The following is a 20,302-nucleotide window of genomic DNA, read 5'->3' on the forward strand; positions in this document are numbered from 1 at the left end:
GTTAAAAGCACGACTCTCATGGCAGCCATAAAATGAACATGAAGTAACAGTTTTATTCAATTTAGTAATTAATGAGGGAACCAGTAAGATGTTAAGACTAGTTCAAAGGAGAATCTTAAAAACAGATAAATAGGTACAGATTAAGATATTGGTCAGAAATATTGAAGTGATTTTGCTAATAGATGTAAAGTAGGTTAATATCCAGTGGGGGTATCTCTATGGACCAGAGTTTATTTGCACTGCTTTGGACACCATTTTCTACAAGTTACCTTTCAAAGTGTACAATTCTGGGGTTTTCAGTATGTTCACAATGTTGTGCAAGCATCATTGCGTTTTCCAAAACATGTTTATCACTCCAAATGAAAACCTGTGCCCATTAAACAGTTACTCTTCATTTCTCCCACTCTTCTCTTTCCCCTAGCCCATGACAAACACTAACCTATTTTCTATCTCTACAGATTTGCCTATGTATTTCATACATATGGAATCATATAATATATGGCTCTTTGTGTCTAGATTCTTCCATTTACCATAGTGGCTTTCAAGATTCAATCAAGCTGTATTGTAGCATGTGCCAATACTTCATTCCTTTTTATGGACGAATAATATTCCACGGTATGGATATACGACATTTGGTTTGCCCATTCATCAGATGATGGACATATGGATGTTTCCACTTTTTAACTATTATGAATAATGTTGCTCCTGAACATTCATGTAAAGTTTTTTTTGTGTGTGAATACAGATTTTTCAGTTCTCTTGGGTACATACCTAGGAACAGAATGGCTGGGTCATATAGTAACTTTATGTTGAACTTTTTGAGAACATTTCAAACTCTTTTCCAAAGCAACTACACCATTTAAATTCTCATCAGAAAGGTATGGAAGTTCTAATTTCACCAATGCTTATTATTGTCTATTTCTTGTCTTTTAATTGAAGCCATCCTAGAGATTGCAGTGTGGTATCTCATGGTAGGTTTTTTTTTTTCCTTTTTTTTTTTTTTTTTAATGTTTATTTAGTTTTGAGAGAGAGAGTGCAAGCTGGGAGAGAGTGTGAGTGGGGAAGGGACAGAGAGAGGGAGACACAGAATCCAAAGCAGGCCCCAGGCTCTGAGCCATCAGCACAGAGCCTGATGCAGGGCTCATACCCACGAACTATGAGGTCATGACCTGTGCCAAAGTTGGACACCCAACTGACTAAGCCACCCAGGAGCCCCATAGTTTTTTTTTTTTTTTTTTTTTTTTTTTAACTTGAGAGAGAGAGAGAGGCTGAGTGGGGGAGAGGGGCAGAGGGAGAGAGAGAGAATCTCAAGCAGATTCCATGCTCAGTACAGAGCCCAATACAGGGATCGATCCCACGACCCTGGGATCATGACCTGAGCTGAAATCAAGAGTTAGAGAAGCTCAACCGACTGAGCCACCCAGGTGCCTCGCATCGTAGTTTTGATGTGCATTTCCCTCATGGCTAATGATGTAGAGTATTTTTTCATGTGCTTATTGACTATCTACATATCTTCTTGGGAGAAATATCTGGCTATTTTAATTAATCCTCTACTTCACTAATGGTCTAATTTTGTGCAGTCTACTATTATACCCATCTATGGAGTTCTTTCTTTAAAAAAATTTTTTTTTAACATTTAATCATTTTTGAGAGACAGAGAGAGACAGAGCATGAGCGGGGAAGGGGCAGAGAGAGGGAGACACAGAATCTGAAACAGGCTCCAGGCTCTGAGCTGTCAGCACACAGCCCAGCATAGGGCTCGAACTCACAAACTGTGAGCTCCTGACCTGAGCTGAAGTCACACGCTCAACTGATTGATCCACCCAGGTGCCCCTGGAGTTCTTTCAAAGCTGGTTTTTTTTTTTTTTTTTTTTTTTTTTTTTTTTAATTTAAGAGAGAGCAGGGGGGAAGGGCAGAAAGAGAGAGAGGGAGAGAGAGAGAATCCCAAGCAGGCTCTGCTCTGCCAGTACAGAACCTGATGTGGGGCTTGAGTTCAGGAACCCTGAGATCATGACCTGAGCCAAAACCAAGAATCAGACACTTAACCAACTGAGCCACCGGGCACCCCCATCTATGGAGTTCTTAATTTCAAGTATTGTGGTTTTTTTCCTAAGATTCCATTAGATCTTTTAAAAAATGTATATTTTTTCTAGTTCTTTGCTAAAATTCTCTATATTTTCATCTCAATCCTTGAACTTATCATTTATATATAATCCCATTCTGCATCTGGCAATTCCATCCAATATCTGTTTACTTTGTGAATTTCTTACTAATAGATTTTGATTTTTTTCTCTTTTTAGTCATATGGTCTTGTTTCCTATTATGCCTGGTAATATATTGATGCTGATATGGTATATGAAAGATCAAAGAAAAAAACTGAGACTCTGGATGGTGTTATCATCTGTTGGGAGGATATATTTTTGCTCCTGGAAGGTAATTATGGTTGGGGAAGATCTTATTTTAGTTAGGCATTGAGATGCTTGTGGGCTGGGCAGGTCTAATCTTTGGGAAGTCTTGTCTTTTTCTGGTTCCTGTCTATACTGGGAGTGTAACACTTTGAGGATCCCAACTCCAATTTTTGTCCCTCTGGGCCTGTAAACTTCTAGAAGATATGCTTGGCTTCTTGGTCTCTGAGCTGGAACTTGGGAATCAGCACATACTTTGAAGGGAAGAACTTGATTATATGTCAGTTTCACCTCTCCCAGGTACATATCCCCTCAAGTCCTTGCTGCCATAGCAGTTCTTTCATGACTTGAAACAGATTTGTTCTTATACTTTATCCAGCTTTTATGATTGTTTTCAGCAGGAAGATTGGTCTTTAACTGCCATTAGTAGAAGAAATTCCCTACATCTTTTAATGTCTTGATGAAGATGCATGATATGGTTGTGGGTTGGTGGCCAAGTAGGTTGCATATAACATATCCACTCAAACATTCCTATCTCCAGAATCTTCAGACTCTTTTCTCAATCTATAATATGCCAGGGAAATTTTGGTATCTCAGCCTCATTGACTATAGGCCATTGTTAAATCTAGGCTTCAATAAACTAAGGAATCAAACCTTTGAGCCACTCACAGGTGCTGAATATGACATATTTTATCAAGAATCCTGAGTACAAAATTTATTCATACATTCTGCTGAATCCAACCTTATATTTTATACTTCTTGGTTTAACACTTTATTTTTTTTTTAAGTTTATTTATTAAGAGAGAGACAGCATGGATGGGAGCAGGGAAAGGACAGAGAGAGAGGGAGAGAAAGAGAATCCTAAACAGGCTCCACACTGTCAGTGTAGAGCCCGATGCAGGGTTCAAACTCATGAACCATGAGATCATGACCTGAGCCTCCCAGGGGCCCATTGGTTTAACACTTCATTTTTTTTTTTTTAACTTTTTAATGTTTATTTTTGAGAGAGAGAGAGAGAGAGAGAGAGAGAGCATGAGCAGGGGAGGGGCAGAGAGAGAAGGAGACACAGAAGCTGAATCAGGTCCAGGCTGTCAGCACAGAGCCCGACTCGGGGCTTGAACCCACAAACCGTGAGATCCTGACCTGAGCTGAAGTCAGATGCTTAACTGACTGAGCCACCCAGGTGCCTCAGTTTAACACTTTATGTTCCATGCCCATATATGACTGTCAGCTTTCTCCCAATACATATTGGCAAGATATTCTAACTCCCTTGGTGTATAAATCTATTTCCATCCCTGCCCCAGGAGACCGTGCAATCATCTTCCTGGGCTATGCTGGGAGTTACTCTTACTATGGGCCCTGGAGCCGGTGAGGTGCCATGTGGGCAGGTTTTGAGGAGAATAGGCAAAGGCCTCAGATGAAGTCTTGAAAGCTCTTCCAATTAGTGAATGATAGTTTTCTCATATAGAGAAATGCTACTTCTGTTGGCAAGGGAAGCTTGGGATTTGGGAACTCAGCTTTTTAAAGTATTATTAATAATACATTAGTATTGTTTGTTCAGTAACTCTGGAATCTGCGATGATTTCTATTTTTTTGCATTATGAAGCTCTATTTTGAATCTTCCCTCTTTTTCTTTCTGTTGATCAATTTTTCTAGAGCCTGTATTAATTTTTCAGTATCTGACTTTTGGATTTACCTATTTTTCTCAGTTACACATTTGTTTTGATACATTTTTTGATAGCCTTTGGGGATAATTTTGTCAATTTCTATTCTAATTCTGTTATTCTCTGTCTCTTATTTCTTTCAAGTTTCTGCATCCGACTTGCTTTTTAAAAAATTGAGATATATTTGGGGCTCCTGGCTGGCTCATTCAGGAGCATGCAACTCTCGATCTTGGGTTAAGAGTATGAGCCTCACGTTGGGTGTAGAGATTACTTAAAAATAAAATCTTAAAAAAAATGAGATACAGTATAATTGACATATAACATTGTGTAAGTTTAAGGTGTAGTTCCCCTTAACCTGCAGCCCTCAATGGATGCCTGAAATCATGAATAGTACTGAACCCTATATATACAATGTTTTTTCCTATATATATACCTATTATTAAGCTTAGTTTATAGATTAGGCAGTAAGAGATTAACAATTATAGCTAATAATAGCTAATAATAATAGCTAATGATAACACAATGCAATAAAAGTTATGTGAATGTAGTCTCTCTCTCAAAGCATTTCATTGTACTGTATTCACCCTTCTTCCTCTTGTGATGATGTGAGATGATAAGATGCTCATGTGATGAGATGAAGTGAGGTGAATAATGGTGTTGTGATATAGCATCAGGCTACCCTTGGCCTTCTGTCCATAGATCAGAGGAAGACCATCTGTTTCCAGACAGCGGTTAACAGCAGGTAACTGAAACGAAGGATAAAGGAGGACTACTATATAGATTTGACATTTATATTGCAATATGATTACCATTGTAGCGTTAGCTAACACCTTTATTGTGTCACATAATTATCACTTTGTCTGCATCCCTTCAAATATTCCCATCACAAGTCTATGGTCCTACTTCCCAATCACGTGTCCTAATTGCAGGAAGAGAATTTGCTCAAGTTGAACACTTAACCTTTGCAACAATTTGTAACCGGAACTACTGTATTTGAAATCGGAAGATGACCCCTGTCTGTCCTATGTCTATACCAGATAAAGGATTCTTTCAATTTCCCCATATCTATACCTTGAGATGGGAATTTAATATTTCACACTTATCTTTAAACAAACAAACTCTCTAGGGCAGTCAGGAACAGCCATCTCACTCTACGATCTTTGTAGTTATCAGGGTTGCTATAGCAATCAAGTGCAGCAGCAGCAAGAGCCCCAAAAGCCTTGTCCTCCATCAGCCCCTCATACTAACCAACAGTGCTAATTTGAGTATCTTGCTGGCTCTGTGTGCCACAGATTACTACATCTCTTTTGCTCCCTGTGCAGGCACAAATAGGTGAGGAGCCAGCCAGAATTCCCTATTGAGGAAACGGGTTTCCTGGGGTCCTGGCAGGGAACAGAATTCAACCCAGAATGGCTCGAGAGACTTGCTACTGAACAGGTATGGACAGGTTTAGGGAGCCAGTTGTATTTGTTTGAATAGCCATAATGAAGTACCACAAACTATGCAGCTTAAAACAACAGAAATCGTCTCACAGTTCTAGAGGCTAGAAGTCTGAGATCCAGGTGTCTGTAGGATTGGTTCCTTCTGAGGGCATTAGGGAAGGATCTGTTCTAGGACTTTCTCCTAGCTTCTGGTAGTTCCTTGGCTTGTGGCAGCATAACTCCAAAATTTACAAGGTGCTCTTCCTGTGTGTGTGTGTCCATGTCCAACCTTCCCTCTTAAAAGGACACCAGTCACAATGCATCGAAGTCCACCCTAACGACCTTACTGTAACTTAACTAACTATATCTGCGATGATTTTATTTCCAAATAAAGTCACATTCTGAGGTACTGGGGATTAGAACTTTAACATATGAATTTTGGGGGACCCAATTCAAACCATAATACCAAAAAGAGGTGAGGAGTACCCAGAGATGAGCAAGAGTAGAAAGTTGTCACCATCGTGTGACATATTCTCCACTGGCCCCTCCAGATCCCCTCTCCAGCCTTCTTCACTTTGCTCTGTGCCCAGGAGGCTGACTTCTGTAGGCTGCATCCCCTATGCCCCAAACGACAATGTCATACATGCTGATCCATTTACCAGACACGACTCTCTACTTGACCGGGTGGCAAACACGTATTCACTTCCCAAGCCCCAGTCAAGCAACAGCTGTTCTGTGGGGCTTTCTCAGTCCCCTCCCTGAGGAACCCAACCTTAATTCTGTGCATCCCCACTGTCTCCACCCTGACTCCCACTACCCTTTGTACCTATTTGCTTACCTGTGAGTTCATCAGGGCAGGGCCCATCCCCCATTCTTCTCTGCAATTCCAGGGTCTGGCAGCATGTCTGAGAGGGAGAGGTTCCAGTGAATATTTCTGGAAGGAGTATTTTCTTGCCATCCCTGGCCCCTGCTCCACTGCCTCCAAATCTCCCTGATTACAGCGCTCTTCCTCAGTTTTACTCAGAGGATCTTTGTCAGTGGCCTCCCAGTTCTCAACCACAGAGGTCCCTCCTCTCTGGGCGGTCAATTCTGGTTGTTCTTCCCACAGGGCTCTTCTCTTCATGTGGCTTCTAACCTGCCCGGTTAGGTCCAGGCTTCTGAGCTGACCCCTTCTCATCCTCTGCAGATTTCTTGGTTTCCAGTGAGAAATATCACTCAGTTCCCACATGTTCTGTAGGGGATTTACTTCTACTTTTCAGTTCTGTCCTAATTAACAGTCACATTTTGTCAGGGACTCCTTTGTCAAAACCTGAGGGTCATTTTGATGGGAGTTTTCCTTTACTTCTCTTTTGGGTGTTGGATTTAACTGCCTCTCTGAGGACATTGCTAGAAGGACCATGAGCCTGTGCAAGGCCAGCTACCATGTGTCTAGTTCTACAACAGCTTTGAGGAAATACTCATTTTAAAAGCCCTACCTCCACATTCTCTATAGCTTTTCTTTAGTATCACGTACTCCGTGTTTCCCAGCCTTTCAATTCTCTTAGAACAAATGTGACTGGGTTGATTGCCGTGTAGGGGACTCACAGGGGAGCCCTAATATCGCTGTCTTCTATACTCACGAGGACGTCCAGATTGAGTTTGATCTGATGCCTTGACTCAGGGTCGTACAATATCGCTGCTGCCTCTTCAGCAGCTCTGTCGGATCCCTTGTGAGAGCATGGAAAACGTGGGCCAAACAATTTTTTAAAATCGGAAAGTAATTGCTTTTAATTTTTAATGCTATTTTTTGTTATCCGTAAAAGTGTTCCTTGTTGTGTTAAATGCTATATTATTCCAAACACACCTGGGTTTTCTGGCGTGCACTCTGCTCCCCAAAAGACAAATAAATGCCCTCGGTTGGGCAACCTGCAGCTGCGAGAACAAGATGTCTTTTTCCCTCGCTCCTCCCCCTCTCAGAGTGAGGGGCGGGGAGTCAAGTCCTGCGGTCCCGAGCTGCCTCCCAGGAGGGGCGGAGGAAGAAGAGTCTAGGCGCTCCTTGCAAGCGCAACGGAGAGAGGAGGGGGGGAACCTGGCAGCCGGGATGGGACTTCCTCCCTCCACTCCGGAACTGTGCGCTGGAGCGGCCGGGACTCGGAAACCCAGGCGGCGCCGCGGGAGCGGGCGGGGTGGCGGTGGGGGCCCGGGGGCGGGCCCGGGGCGGGCCCGGGGGCGGAGCCGGGCCGGGGGCGGGGCCTGCGCGGCTGCGCGGGCTGCGAGCCTGGAGCTGCGCCGGCCGCGCTCCCGGGACTCTGAGAGCGCAGGACGCCGGCTGGCTGCGGTCCTCGCCGCCGCCGCCTCCTCCCGAGCGGGCTCGGCCCGGCGCGGCAGGCGGCCGGGGCGATGTAAGCCGGGGCCCGCGGGCGCGGTCGGACCGCTGCGATGTGGCTCAAGCCCGAGGAGGTGCTGCTGAAGAACGCCCTGAAGCTCTGGGTGACTCAGAAGAGCAGCTGCTACTTCATCCTGCAGCGGCGCCGCGGGCACGGCGAGGGGGGTGGCCGCCTCACGGGTAAGGGGCGCGCCGGGGCGGGCGGGCGCGGCGGGCCGGGCCCCGGACCTCGCTCCCTGCCGGGCCCGCGGCCCCCAGCCCAGGGTGCATCGCAGGTGGCGATTTCGTGGGAGACGCCGGGCCGGGACGGCCCTGCCTCGGGCTTGTTTTCCTTTCTTCTGTATTTCTCTTGCAAGCCCCCGTCGAGGTTGTGGCAAAAGGGACTTGCGGGCTCGTGCGTTCTTGCGGGAGAGGCAGGTGCCTTCGCCTCTTGGCCCAGTGACCGCCTGGAGGCCAGATTCGGCTCAGGAATCGAAAGAGAAGCGCCGGCTGGAGGTCGAGCCGAGGGAGCGAGGGCCGCCCCGGGAGGAGCGCAGGCCGCTGTGCGGGGCCAGGTGACAGCGGGGTGCGGCCCCGACTCGGCCATCTGGATGCGCCCCGACGTTCCAGGTGGTGTCTCGGCTGGGGACACACGGACGGCCCACCGCCACCGACCCTGGCAATCCCCGGCTGTCGGGCGTGTGGGCAGGGCGGGCTGGGGACCGTTTGCGCGCCCGGAGGAGAAGCCGAGGCAGTGCGAATCCCAAGCTTACGATCTTAGTAGCAAAATTGAGCGGGTCAGTTACCCCCTCCCCCACTTGTTTCTTCCAAGCAATGATAGGAGGAAAAACTCAGGCTTGTAAAATTTATGAAAAAACAAAGCAATTTTTCTAAAAGTTACTATCCAAGGCTCCGTGAAGATCAAGCATTTGGAAACATTGAGGCCAGCTTGCATAGTTGGGCCACCTGTTTAAATGGGTCAATGGAAGAACAGTTTATTAGACTTTTTCATTTGTGTCTAGGGGATCTATATGAAATTTCCGAATTTTGGAATCTGAAATAAAGGAGACCTTAGATCTTTTTCCCATCACATCCCTCCTTATACTGAGAATCAGACCACGGCTGGAGAGAGAGGTCAAGGGACTGAGCTTGGGTCCCTGGCCTCACTGTTGGTGACTCCACTGTCTGCTTATTCTGGGGGAAGCCCTCCTGGAGTAAAGTTTAATGGGGGAATGTGATCAACAGGCCCTGAAACAGAACCAAGTGTAAAGGGAATTACCCTTCCTGTACTTTAAACCCGGAAGGTGAGAAAGCTGGCAGTTGGATTCCTTAAGAGGATGGACTTCACTGAGCCTCAAGGAGTGGGTATGACTTGGTGGGCATTCTGGACGAAAGAGTAGTGGGGTAGTTGAAGAATCTGGATGAAAGCTGTAGTGGGGTTACCTATGGTGGTGGTGAGTAGTGAGGACAGGTTGGGCAGCAGGTGGGCCTGCTCTGGGAGCAGTTTTAAGCTCTGAGGGAGGGAGTTAGTATAGGAGGCAGGAGTAAATGGTCTCCTTTAGTAGAGGGTAAGGACAGGGTTTGAAGGTTTGTGAAATGGGAAACATGGAACATCTGCCCAGAAAGTGTTTTCATCACTTAGTTCATGCTGACTGTGTGGGGTACTGTTGAGGCTGCTTTGGGAAAGACTTCGGGTTATTCGCCATCTAGCAAGGGAGACAGGTCCAGAGAAGCTGGACAAAGCCTCAGCTATGATGCTGATGGAGATTCAGGAGGTTCCGGAGAGCCTGGCTTTGTTGTCCAGAGTCTGTATCTGTGATGAACTCAAAATGATGCAGTCCACCTCCTTTTTGCATTCCAAAATCAAGCAGATCTTTTTTATTATTTTATTTATTTATTTTTTAATTTTAGAGTTAGAGTGCCAGCTGGGGAGAGGAGCAGAGAGAATCTCAAGCAGGCTCCAAACTCAACAAGTAGCCCAGTGCTGGGTTTGATCCCATGACCCTGGGATCATGACCTATGCCAAAATCAAGAGTCAGATGCTCAACCGACTGAGGCACCCAGGTGCACCAAGCAGGTCTCTTATCATACCTGTGGCTTTGGCCTTCCTTGGTGTATACTTCGGTTTGGGCTTACAGTGAATATGCACAATATTCTTAAAGGCAATAAGGATCAACCAAAAAAAAAAAAATACCCCATGAAAAGACAGATGACACTTTATTTCTCAGGGACTCTGAACCTCCTGTTGATTGTGAAAGCCTGACATTTCCTAGGCTGCTTTACCTTCAGACATTTAGCTGGGTAGGAACTTACGTAGCTGTGCTGATTGAGCAACCCAGAGTTACCACATCCACCAATGGGCTGGTCCTAACCCAACCACTTATGAATGTTATAAAATCAAGACTGTGTGACACAGAGGGCAGCTTAATGTTGGTGGTGGTTTTCAGAATATGTAGAATTCTGATTTGGCAGATTTTGAGCAATTTATTTTGAGTTTATGAAGATAATGAGGGCTAGCATGATGGGTATTCTGACGGGTTGTAGGCTTTTCTTTGGAGAGAAGCAAGTAGAGGTGGTTAAGAGGGGTTGGAAATAAAATGTAAGGGAGTGGTAACGAAGTCCTTTTTTTTTTTATTCCGATGCTGAATTTGTCATTCATAGGAGCTTAAACATATGAGGTCTCCATTGGCATTTAGTCTGACATGTTTAAAAATTACCTACCCTCAGAAATATAAGGTTTCGTTTCATTGAGGAAAATAATCGCTCTTCCGACTAATACACACATTCCCTATATATATCTTCAGTTTTATTTTCTCCATAGCCCTTTCTCACTTTCTAATATACAATATCGTTGATCATTTTGCTCATTGTTTCTTCCTACTGATTGTCTGTTCTATGAGGGCAGGTATTTTACCTATGATGGTGCCTAGCACATAGTATATGCTCATTAGACATTTGTAGGGTGACTACATGGAAGAACATATGCATGAATGATGGATTCTACTTTTCGTTAAAAGTTGGGTGAGAGTGGAGGCCCAGCTTTTCTGACTGAGGCTGAGCTGATCACATGGGACGGGAACGTTCTCCTCTCTCCTCGGCTTCCTGTTTACCTGGCAGTCTGACCATTGTGGAAAGCTGGAGGGAATCAGTGGGAAACATAGACCTCCTCCTTCTGTCTTTTTTTTTTTTTTTTTTTAAGTAGCTCCCTTTGAGAGGGAAGGATCATGGCACCAGCTTCTCAGGCGGCCTCTGTTACCACCCCTTGGGACCTGTTTGGAGAAGGAAATCCTGGGCTTGGGGACAGTAGTGGGAGGCAGCCACCTTATCCTCCAGTTAGAACATGGTGTGGCTGAATACAGCATTATAAAATGTTTCCAAAGCTCCTGGGACAGAAGTGATTTTGCTCTGGAAGGGAGGAAGTCAAGGTATAAAAGTATTCACTTGAATACAATCTCCAACCTGTGGGAATATTTTTTTATTATTAATTTTTTTTTATTTCAGTGTAGTTGACACACAATGTTAAATTAGTTTCAGGTGTATAGGAATGTTTGTTATGAAAGTTCAGCTCTGGGAGAACTGAGTGGGAGAAGTTAGCATTTGGGAGGTGCAGACAGAAGAACACATCATTGTTGCCCTCTCCTCCAGTGCTCCCTGAAGCACTTAAAATGAGCAGCACAAATGTAGCTTTAAAGACCTAATGTCACCACCTGGATATGCCCCTCTAAGGGATTTTATTTTTCAGAGTTCTATTATGTGCATTTCTGTATAACCTTGTAGTTCTTTTCCCAAAGAGCCTGGCAGTTAAAAAGTTGTAATTTGAAGAAAATATTGATGGCTTCTACTTTTCAGGATGTTTGCCTTCAGCCCCTGTTGCTGTCATTGCATTTATAATAGTTAGGGGCTAACAATTTCCTAAGTAGCTAGGGTCACAGGGGGAAGTATGGTGTAGTGGAAAATAGCGACTTTGAGTCAAGATAAGTCTGTTACAAATCTGGACAGAGAGGCCTTGTGCTAGTTTATTTGGTTTATTTGAGTCTTAGTTGTAACAGCCTCAAGATAGGGACAATAAGGAAGCTTACTTTAGAGGGTTAGAAACTTTTCCACTGTGGCTGTACCATTTTACATTCCTACCAGCAATACACAAGGGTTCCAATTCAAACAAGGCTTAGGATTAGAACTATATGAAGGGCTTATCTGGGCTTGCCACCTAGTCTGTTTGGAAAAAAAGAGAAGGAACACTTAAAAAATTGACTAACAAGAGGGCTTCTTAGAATAAAAGTGTTGTAAAGAAGTTTGCATTAAAGTGAAGGATATAAAAAATATTTATTACTGCAGTATTTAATAAGTATAATTGGAAAGTTAAATATAAATTGTTTTTAGAGAGCATGCATGAGCAAGCAGGGAAGAGGCAGAGAGAGAGAACCTTTATTTTAATGTGTATTTATTTATTTTGAGACAGAATGCATGCGCGAGCAAGCAGGGGGAGGGGCAGAGAGGAGAGAGAATCCCAAGCAGTCTCTGCACAGATAGCCCACATGGGGCTCAGTCTCATTAACCACAAGATCATGACCTGAGTTGAAATCCAGAGTTGGACGCTTAACCGACTGAGCCACCCAGGTGTTCTGAGAGAGATAATCTTAAGCAGGCTCCAGGCTCATCATGGAGCCCAGTGTGGGGCTTGGTCTCATGACCCTGGGATCATGACCTGAACTGAAACCAAGAGGTGGACGTTCAACCAGAATGTGACTGAGCCACCCAGGTGCCCCAGAAAGTTAAATATTAATTTTTATTTTTGTTTTAGTTTTATTTTTTTTTGAGAGAGAGAGAGAGAATGTAGGCAGGGGAGAGGGGCAGAGGGGGAGAGAGAGACAATCTTAAGCAGGCTCCATACTCAGTGCAGACCCGATCCAGTGACCCAGGGATCATGACCTGAGCTGAAATCATGAGTCAGATGCTCAATGAGCCACCCAGGTATCCCAGAAAGTTAAATATTTGTTTATATCTTAAACTATTTTTAAAATTTTATTTTCTTTGAGAGAGAGCGTGAGAGCAAGTGGGGAAAGGGCAGGGAAAGAGAAACTCCTAAGCAGGCTATATGCTGTCAGTGCAGAGCCTGAAGCAGGGCTTAATCCCACAAACCGTGAGATCATGAACTGAGCTGAGGTCAGGAGTCAGACGCTCAACCTACTGAGCCACCCAGGTGCCCCAGAAAGTTAAATATTTAAATAGCAGTTTGTGCTAGCAGGATTTGTTTTACAGAGCTTCTTTGAAATCCTTTGTTAAATCCTAGTAAATAAAGGGAACTTCACTTCGGTGTTGCAGGCGTTGAGTGACTGTGCTCAGAGTGAATTGTCTACTCTCTTTGGGACAGTGTGCCAAAGACTGGGGGATACGAAACTGACACCAGGGATTTGTGTGTGGTCACTAGCCTTGCTCAGAATGACTCTGTTGAAAAATTGGAAATTGGTGAAGCCCAGCTTGAGTGTTGGCTTTCTTGGCTATAGTCTTGCTCAGGTAGCTGAATTTGTGGGTGGATTTTTGCCCTTTTTTTTTTTTTTTTGGACTTTTTTTTAGTTTATTTATTTATTTATTTATTTATGAGAGAGAGAGAGAGAGAGAGAGAACACGAACAGGGGAGGGGCAGAGAGAGAGGGATAGAGAGAATCCCAAGCAGGCTCTGTAGTCAGTGCAGAGCCATGTGTAGGGCTTGAACTCATGAACCGTGAGATCATGACCTGAGCCGAAATCAAGAGTCGGACGCTTAACCAGCTGAGCCACCCAGGTGCCCCTTGACTTTATTTTAAGTAGGCTCCACTTGAGCGTGGGGCTAGAACCCACGACCCTGAGATTAAGAGTTGCGTGCCGTACTGATTGTGCCAGCCAGGAGCCCTTGAATTTGTTGGTGGATTTAGTCTTTACTACCAACAAAATTCTTCAGTTCAGTTGGGCAGCCTTTGCATTGTGTAGACTTCCCAGATATTGGCTCCAGAGTCTTACATGCTTTGGTCTTATTTTCCAAAAGCACATTAAGGAAGGAACACAAATAAAGGAAGTACTTTGATTTTAAGAGCATAAACTGGAAGATATCTTACAATACAGATATACGGGTAAAATAACTGATACGTTTTTAAGGGCTGATAAGCCATTAAAACATTGGGGTTTCCAACAGTTGCATTTAATTAAGGCATAATAAGGGCACTGTAATTAGGTAATCAAACAAGGCAAAGACTGTGTCCCTCGAGGAATAATATGAGGTACAAATGTGTGGGTGGTGCAGTAGCGGAGGCTAGCCATTTCAGCCTAATTGGAACTCCTTAGGAAGAGCTGAAAATGATTGAGAGGCTTGTAGCTTTTAAAGAATTCATTTATTAGCTGTGAAGGGATAGGATTTTATGGTCTTGACTCTATATTCTGGCAGCATTGGATAGAGAAGGAATTTATTTTAAATGAAAGTAGTAAATCTGATCAAATTTCCAAGACAGATTTTCCCCCTAACTTAAAAAACTTTAATCATCTGTATTGAAAAGCAGCCCTGAGCATATTTTAACAGCTGTTTGGGTGTTGCAAGAGCTATTATTCCGCACCACCTCTCAGGCTCTTTCTCCTTCACCTTCTCCTGGTAAGGACAACTTGTCCGGCACTTCCCAAGACCTTCACCTGCTGTCCCCTCGGCCTGGGGGTGCCCTCACCTCCCCCTCTGCCTGGCTAATTCTTCTCTCCCTTTGACACCCTTCAGATCTGAGCCTGAGCTCTGCTATCTGGCGATGGGGCACTGGACCCCTCCCTCCTCTGATCCTCTTACACCTTAGAGCACTCACCGCTGTTTCCCATGATGTGGCCCTTTGTGGCTTTATCACTTTCTAGGGAACCAGACCATGATCTCCAGGATGGAGATCCCAGGTCTGTGTCCCTCACCACCATGCCTCCAGCACTGGAACAGTTTCTGTTGCTTGCAACACTCAGTAAATATTTAGTGAGTACATGGATGTCCAAGTAGAATTGATGAGTGTGAGCCTCTGAGGCTGAGAAATGTTTTGTATCATCCTGGAAATGGGAATTATGCGAAAGGCAGGAATAAATAATACAGAGTGTTGTCATTGCTATTTCTCACGCCTGCCCTGCGTGCCTGTAAGGACTAGCGGTAGTTTGTCAGCTGCGCCAGCCCAGCTGTTAGAACTGCCCGTTGGTAACCTTTATGTAAATGATCCTGTACAGACCTAGGAATGATTTCCCCAGTATATCACCAGCCAACTGACACAGCTCTGTGAAGTTGAGTCATTAATATTCTTGAACATTTGGTGGGTCTGTTGTTCCACCAGATTTTATTTTTCTGCTTCCTGCTTTTTACTTTCAAAAAAGGAAGGAAAAATCAGCAGCAAAATAAACAGCCACAAATAAGTTCTCCTTAAGAAAGGGCACTGTATTTTGTGGTTGGTTTTATTCTGAATAAGTAGTTACTGATGGAGATTGGACATTTAAAAATAATAAATAGGATGGTAGTTTGCCTAAAGTTTTAAAATACGAAATCTGTGTGCATAGGAGTACATAATGTAAATATAAAGTGTAAGTAATACAATACCTATCACCTGTTACTAAAAAAATAGAGTATTTCCAATGTTTAAGAGATCTCTTGTGTGTTTTCCTGATTATATTCCCCTCCCTAATCAATACATTGTTGAGTTTTGTGTGCTGTTTAAACTTTATACAAAAGGAATAATAATTTACTTTGTTTTTTTCTGAAGCTTGTTTTCCACATCCCAGTTATATTTATATTTATAGTTTTACATATATATGTGTATATATATAGTTAATGTTTCCCTAACATTGAACCATTTTGATGCATATAGCCGCATTCATTCATTTTCATTGATGGGAATGACTCATTTATTCGTTCTTTTGTCAGCTCATATTTGGGTTTCTAGTTGTTTTTGTTATTACAAATAATACTGCTATGAACATTCTTGTATAACGTTCATATGTGTGAAAGCTTCTCTGGAGAATATACCTGTGAGTGATCTTGTTGGGTATATCAGCCATAATGGGTTAGGTTATGCTGTGGTAACAAACATCCCAAACATCTCTGTGGATCCACATTAGTTTATTTCTCCCTCATGTTATATATCCAATGTGGCTTCCCAGGGTTCTCTTGTAGGCATCCAAAGATGGGCTGATGGAGGCTCCATTCCTAATGCTTCCATGGTTACATGGTAAGGGGGGAAAGGAATTTGGTGACTCTCATGTTGGGTTTTAGAACTTGTAGTTGGAAGTGACACCTATCCCTTCCATTCACTTTATTTAATGTTTATTTTTTTTTCAGTCATCTGTACACCCAACATAGGGCTTAAACCCACAACCCCGAGATCAAGATTTGCACACTCTTCCCACTGAGCCAGCCAGGTTCCCCTGTATATTTTTTAAATAATCTCTACTCCCAGTGTGGGGCTTAAACTCACGACCCTGAGATCAAGAGTCACATCCTCGACTGACTTAGCCAACCTGGAGCTCCTATTCAGTTTATATTGGCAAAAGCAAGTCACATGGCTCAGTAACCTGAAATACATGAGGAAGTATGATTTTCTTAATTTAGGAGCTGTGTGTGTGTGTGTGTATACATGCACATGTGTCTGTGTGTTCTGTATTTTTTAAGTATTAAAAATTTATCACTTTATGACTGGACTTTTTTAATTTTGGGTCTTTTGAAGAACTAACATTCTTAATTTTCATGCAGTCGGGTACAATCTTTTCCCCCAAGAGTTTGTGCTTTTTGTTACTTGTTTAAAAACAAGTCCTTATAAGGGAATCTCCAGGATGATGGTGAAGGGAAATCGTAAAATGACAGCTCAGAGACCCCTCAGTCCAGATGAGAGCAGGGCAAAAGGCTGCAAGACAGCTCCTAGGGGAAGAGAGATTGGTAGAGCACCTCCCATCCATGCACATGTTGAAGGAAGGTCTGTGCACTAGGAGAGGAATTGTGGGTAAATTATTGATAAAGCTAAATCAGCCAAGAATTCTTGGCAGTTGTTAACTGCAGGGAAAATAAAAAGTTGTGTAGGTTAGCCAAGTTTCATAGTTTTACTACAAAGCTCAGCTCTCTATAAATTCAAGAACTAGTGATAGGGGTGCCTGGGTGGCTCAGTAGGTTGGGCATCCAATTTTGACTCAGGTCGTGATCTCACACTCATGGGTTTGAGCCCCGTGTTGGGCTCTGTGCTGACAGCTCAGAGCCTGGAGTCTTGCTTCGGATTCTGTGTCTCCCCCTCTCTCTCTGCGCCCCCACCGCACTTGTAGTCTGTTTCTCTCTCCTGTCTCTCTCAAAATAAATAAACAATAAAAAAAAAAGAACTAGTGATACAATCAGAGATATGAAGGTAAATGCAAAAAGAATCCATTAAGGATCGAAGCAATTTCCTTCAGGGGCTGGGAAGTGGGAGTAGGGAAGGTCATGAGGGAGCTGTTGTGTTTCTCACTGAGCCTGGTAGAATTATTTGTTTTTTTACATGCACATGTAAATTGGATAAAATGTAGACTGAATCTAAAATTTGGGAGAGCTTGGCAGTTTTTCTGGTTACCAGCACCGTATGCGTAATGGGGATAAGGAGAGGCATTGAAGCAATGTTTCATTCTTGCCTCGTGGACCATGATTACTCTTGGATTACCCATGCTTCAGATATTTGTCCTCTCGGTAAACTATATTTAGCCTTCAAAATGTCTACCATGTGTGGGGTGTGTCAATTTCACTGAGGCTTAGGAACTATTTTCAGAAATGCATCTAATCTAGTCAGGTACTTTAATTTGAAATCAAAAGATAGCCTAGATTTTTTTTTCCCCCCTCTGGAGAAGAAATTGGTTTAGAGTTACAAGTTTATGATTTTTATCTCTTACCTAACCTCAGAGATGTGGTTCTGTGACTGACCCATTCCTTCTGGGGTTCAGTTTCTTAACCTGAAAAACAATTATTGTTGGTGTTATTTTAAGAGTTTTATAATAACAGTGGAAGATTTCATACTTCAAATTGTTATGTTTTCTAGATACATTGTCAAAATCCCTTTTTTTTTAAATTTATTTTTATTTTTTTGAGAGAGAGAGCAAGCACATGCATGCATGAGTGGGAGAGAGGCAGAGAGGAAGGGAGGGAGGGAGAGAGAGAGAGAGAGAGAGAGAGAAAGAAAGAAAGAAAGAAAGAAAGAAGGAGAATCTTAAACAGGCTCCATGCTCAGCTCAGAGCCCAATGTGGGGCTCGATCTCACAAGTGTGAAATCATGACCTGAGCTAAAATCAAGAGTTGGACGTTTAACTAACTGAGCCACCCAGGCACCCCTGTTTAATTATTTGTATTTAAAGAAGAAAAAGCCAAAAGAACATTTCTTTCAACAGTGTCAGGCCCTGTGTTCTCATGCAGCTTATCATCTAAAGGGATGGAAAAAGCTAGTGGTAGTGATGGAGTGATTATTAAACCATGAAAGAATTATAAATGGTGGTAAGTTCAGGGAGGCGAGGGTGATGAGAAGGAATAATGGGGAAGCTAATTTAGGCTGGGAGTGTCAGGAAGGATTTCTCTGAGGATCTGTTGTGTCAGCTAAGACCTGTAGGGTGCTTAGAATGGTGTTAGCTGGGTAAAACAGGGAGGAAAGGACCTTCTGAGCAAAGGAAAGCACATGTGTGAGAGCTCTGTGGCCTCTGAGAAGCTGTTCTGGACAAGTTCAGTTTGATGTGCTTGTGAGTTGTCTAGAAAGGCTTGTAGAGGAGGAAAACACAGAGGGGACAGAGGAGTGGTCAGGAGAACAGGAGGAAATGAGTAGAGTGTATTTCCCAGAGGCCAAGAGAAAAGTGTATTCAAGAAAGAGGGAGGGGAGAGGGATGGACTCTGCAGTATGGTATGGAAAAGGCTCGAGGGACATTGGCTGCCTCAGGGAGAGTAGTTTGGGAGTGGATGGGTGGAGAGGAAGTAGACATGCACGTGAGCAGCTTTATCAAGGTGGGATTTGGTTGGTTTTTGGTTGTTATTATAAATTTATTATTTGTTGGGGCTCCAGGGTCACCCAGTCAGTTAAGTGTCTGACTCTTGGTTTCTGCTGAGGTCCTGAATCTCATGAGGTCCATGAATCTCATGATTCATGAGTTCAAGACCCGCATTGGGCTCTGCGTTGACAGTGCGGAGCCTGCTTGGGATTTTCTCTCTCTGAAAATAAAGAAACTTAAAAAAAAAGAGGGAAAACCACAAATTTATTCTTTGTCAGGAAATGGAAGGTCTGTTGAATGCTGCATCTGTGGCTGCTGGGCCTTGAAGTGGTCATGGCTAGGTTTTGAATAGGTCAGTAAAGGAGGTAAGGCATCCAGGCGAGCAGGACCTCAGGAGACAATTCCCAAGGAATTTTGATTTGGGAATAAGGTTAAATACTGAGTACTGGGGAAAAAAATTACCTCAAAGAATCTGTAACTGGTCACCAGAAGGATGAACTATTTTAAATGGATCCCAGGGATGCTGGGTCAGAATGGGTGGTAATTGTTTCACCAGGCAAAAGAAATTATTCGAGGAAACCATAGCAACTTAAAAATTCATTGTTAATTGCTTGGCATTGGATGCCACATTGAGTTTCCTGTGTGTGTGTGTTACCATTTATTTACTATGTAAATAAAAAACTTTTGTTATCAGTAATGTTATTGGGATTCAAACAATAGGATTTATTTCTAGAAGGAAAATACAGATTAAATATCATTTTAGTAAATTACAAAGATTGACCAGAAAGTTTGGCTATCCTGAATTATTATTACTGTCCATTCAACAGAGTTTTAAATAAATTTGTGCACCAATGTTTGTGATATAGGGATGTTTTCATAAGGAAATGTGTTAGCCTTCTAAAGTGGGATTGGCCTATGATGAAAGATTTGGAAGGCACTTCTGGAATTTTTCACTTGAGATGCAGTATTTGCATGACAGACACAGTTTTACAAGGGAGAAACAGCATATTTCAACCTCAGGTAGAGATTTGGATATTACACTTACCCTGGGAGCATAGTGAGCAAATTTGGATTTTGAGTTTCTGTTATATTGCTGTTATAATGAAAAGTAAATGTAAAATGTAAGCAAGGCGTTAAGATTGCTTTAGGAATGTATAGCTCATGATCTTCCATATATTAAGGATTCAGTCACAGCAAGGATTTGGGTGGAGAAATTAGGTTTTAATAAAACTAGTGTCCCAAAACTGTGTGTGTGTGTGTGCGCGCGCGCACACCTGTGTGTTTTTGTTTTAACCTTTAGTTTCCTGTATGTTCTTGAGGTAGAGTTTGGACACTCATTTAGGGCTCAAAGTGGATACTGTTTAATCTCAGTATAACGGAGCTGCCTCTTAATGTGGGTATTAGGTTCCAAAATCAACATGAAGGACAAAAATTGCTTGAAAAATTACCCTTAAAATCAGCAGGGCCCCCTTCTTGGTAATCTGCTCATGTTACAAGGAGTTCCTGGAA

General features: G+C 43.2%; 1 protein-coding gene across 2 annotated transcripts in view; it reads left to right on the plus strand.

Moving 5' to 3' along the window:
- The first annotated feature begins 7,751 nt into the window (after positions 1–7,751).
- TBC1D8 (TBC1 domain family member 8) overlaps positions 7,752–20,302 on the plus strand; it is a 112,158-nt gene continuing 99,607 nt past the window's right edge. For both annotated transcript variants that reach the window (XM_042931969.1, XM_042931970.1), the window contains exon 1: positions 7,752–8,035. In XM_042931969.1, the coding sequence (XP_042787903.1) occupies positions 7,909–8,035 (127 nt within the window). In that variant the 5' untranslated portion in view covers positions 7,752–7,908. The remainder of the gene's footprint in view (positions 8,036–20,302) is intronic.

Source organism: Panthera leo, chromosome A3, assembly GCF_018350215.1.
Source record: "Panthera leo isolate Ple1 chromosome A3, P.leo_Ple1_pat1.1, whole genome shotgun sequence".
NCBI classification, from domain to species: domain Eukaryota; kingdom Metazoa; phylum Chordata; class Mammalia; order Carnivora; family Felidae; genus Panthera; species Panthera leo.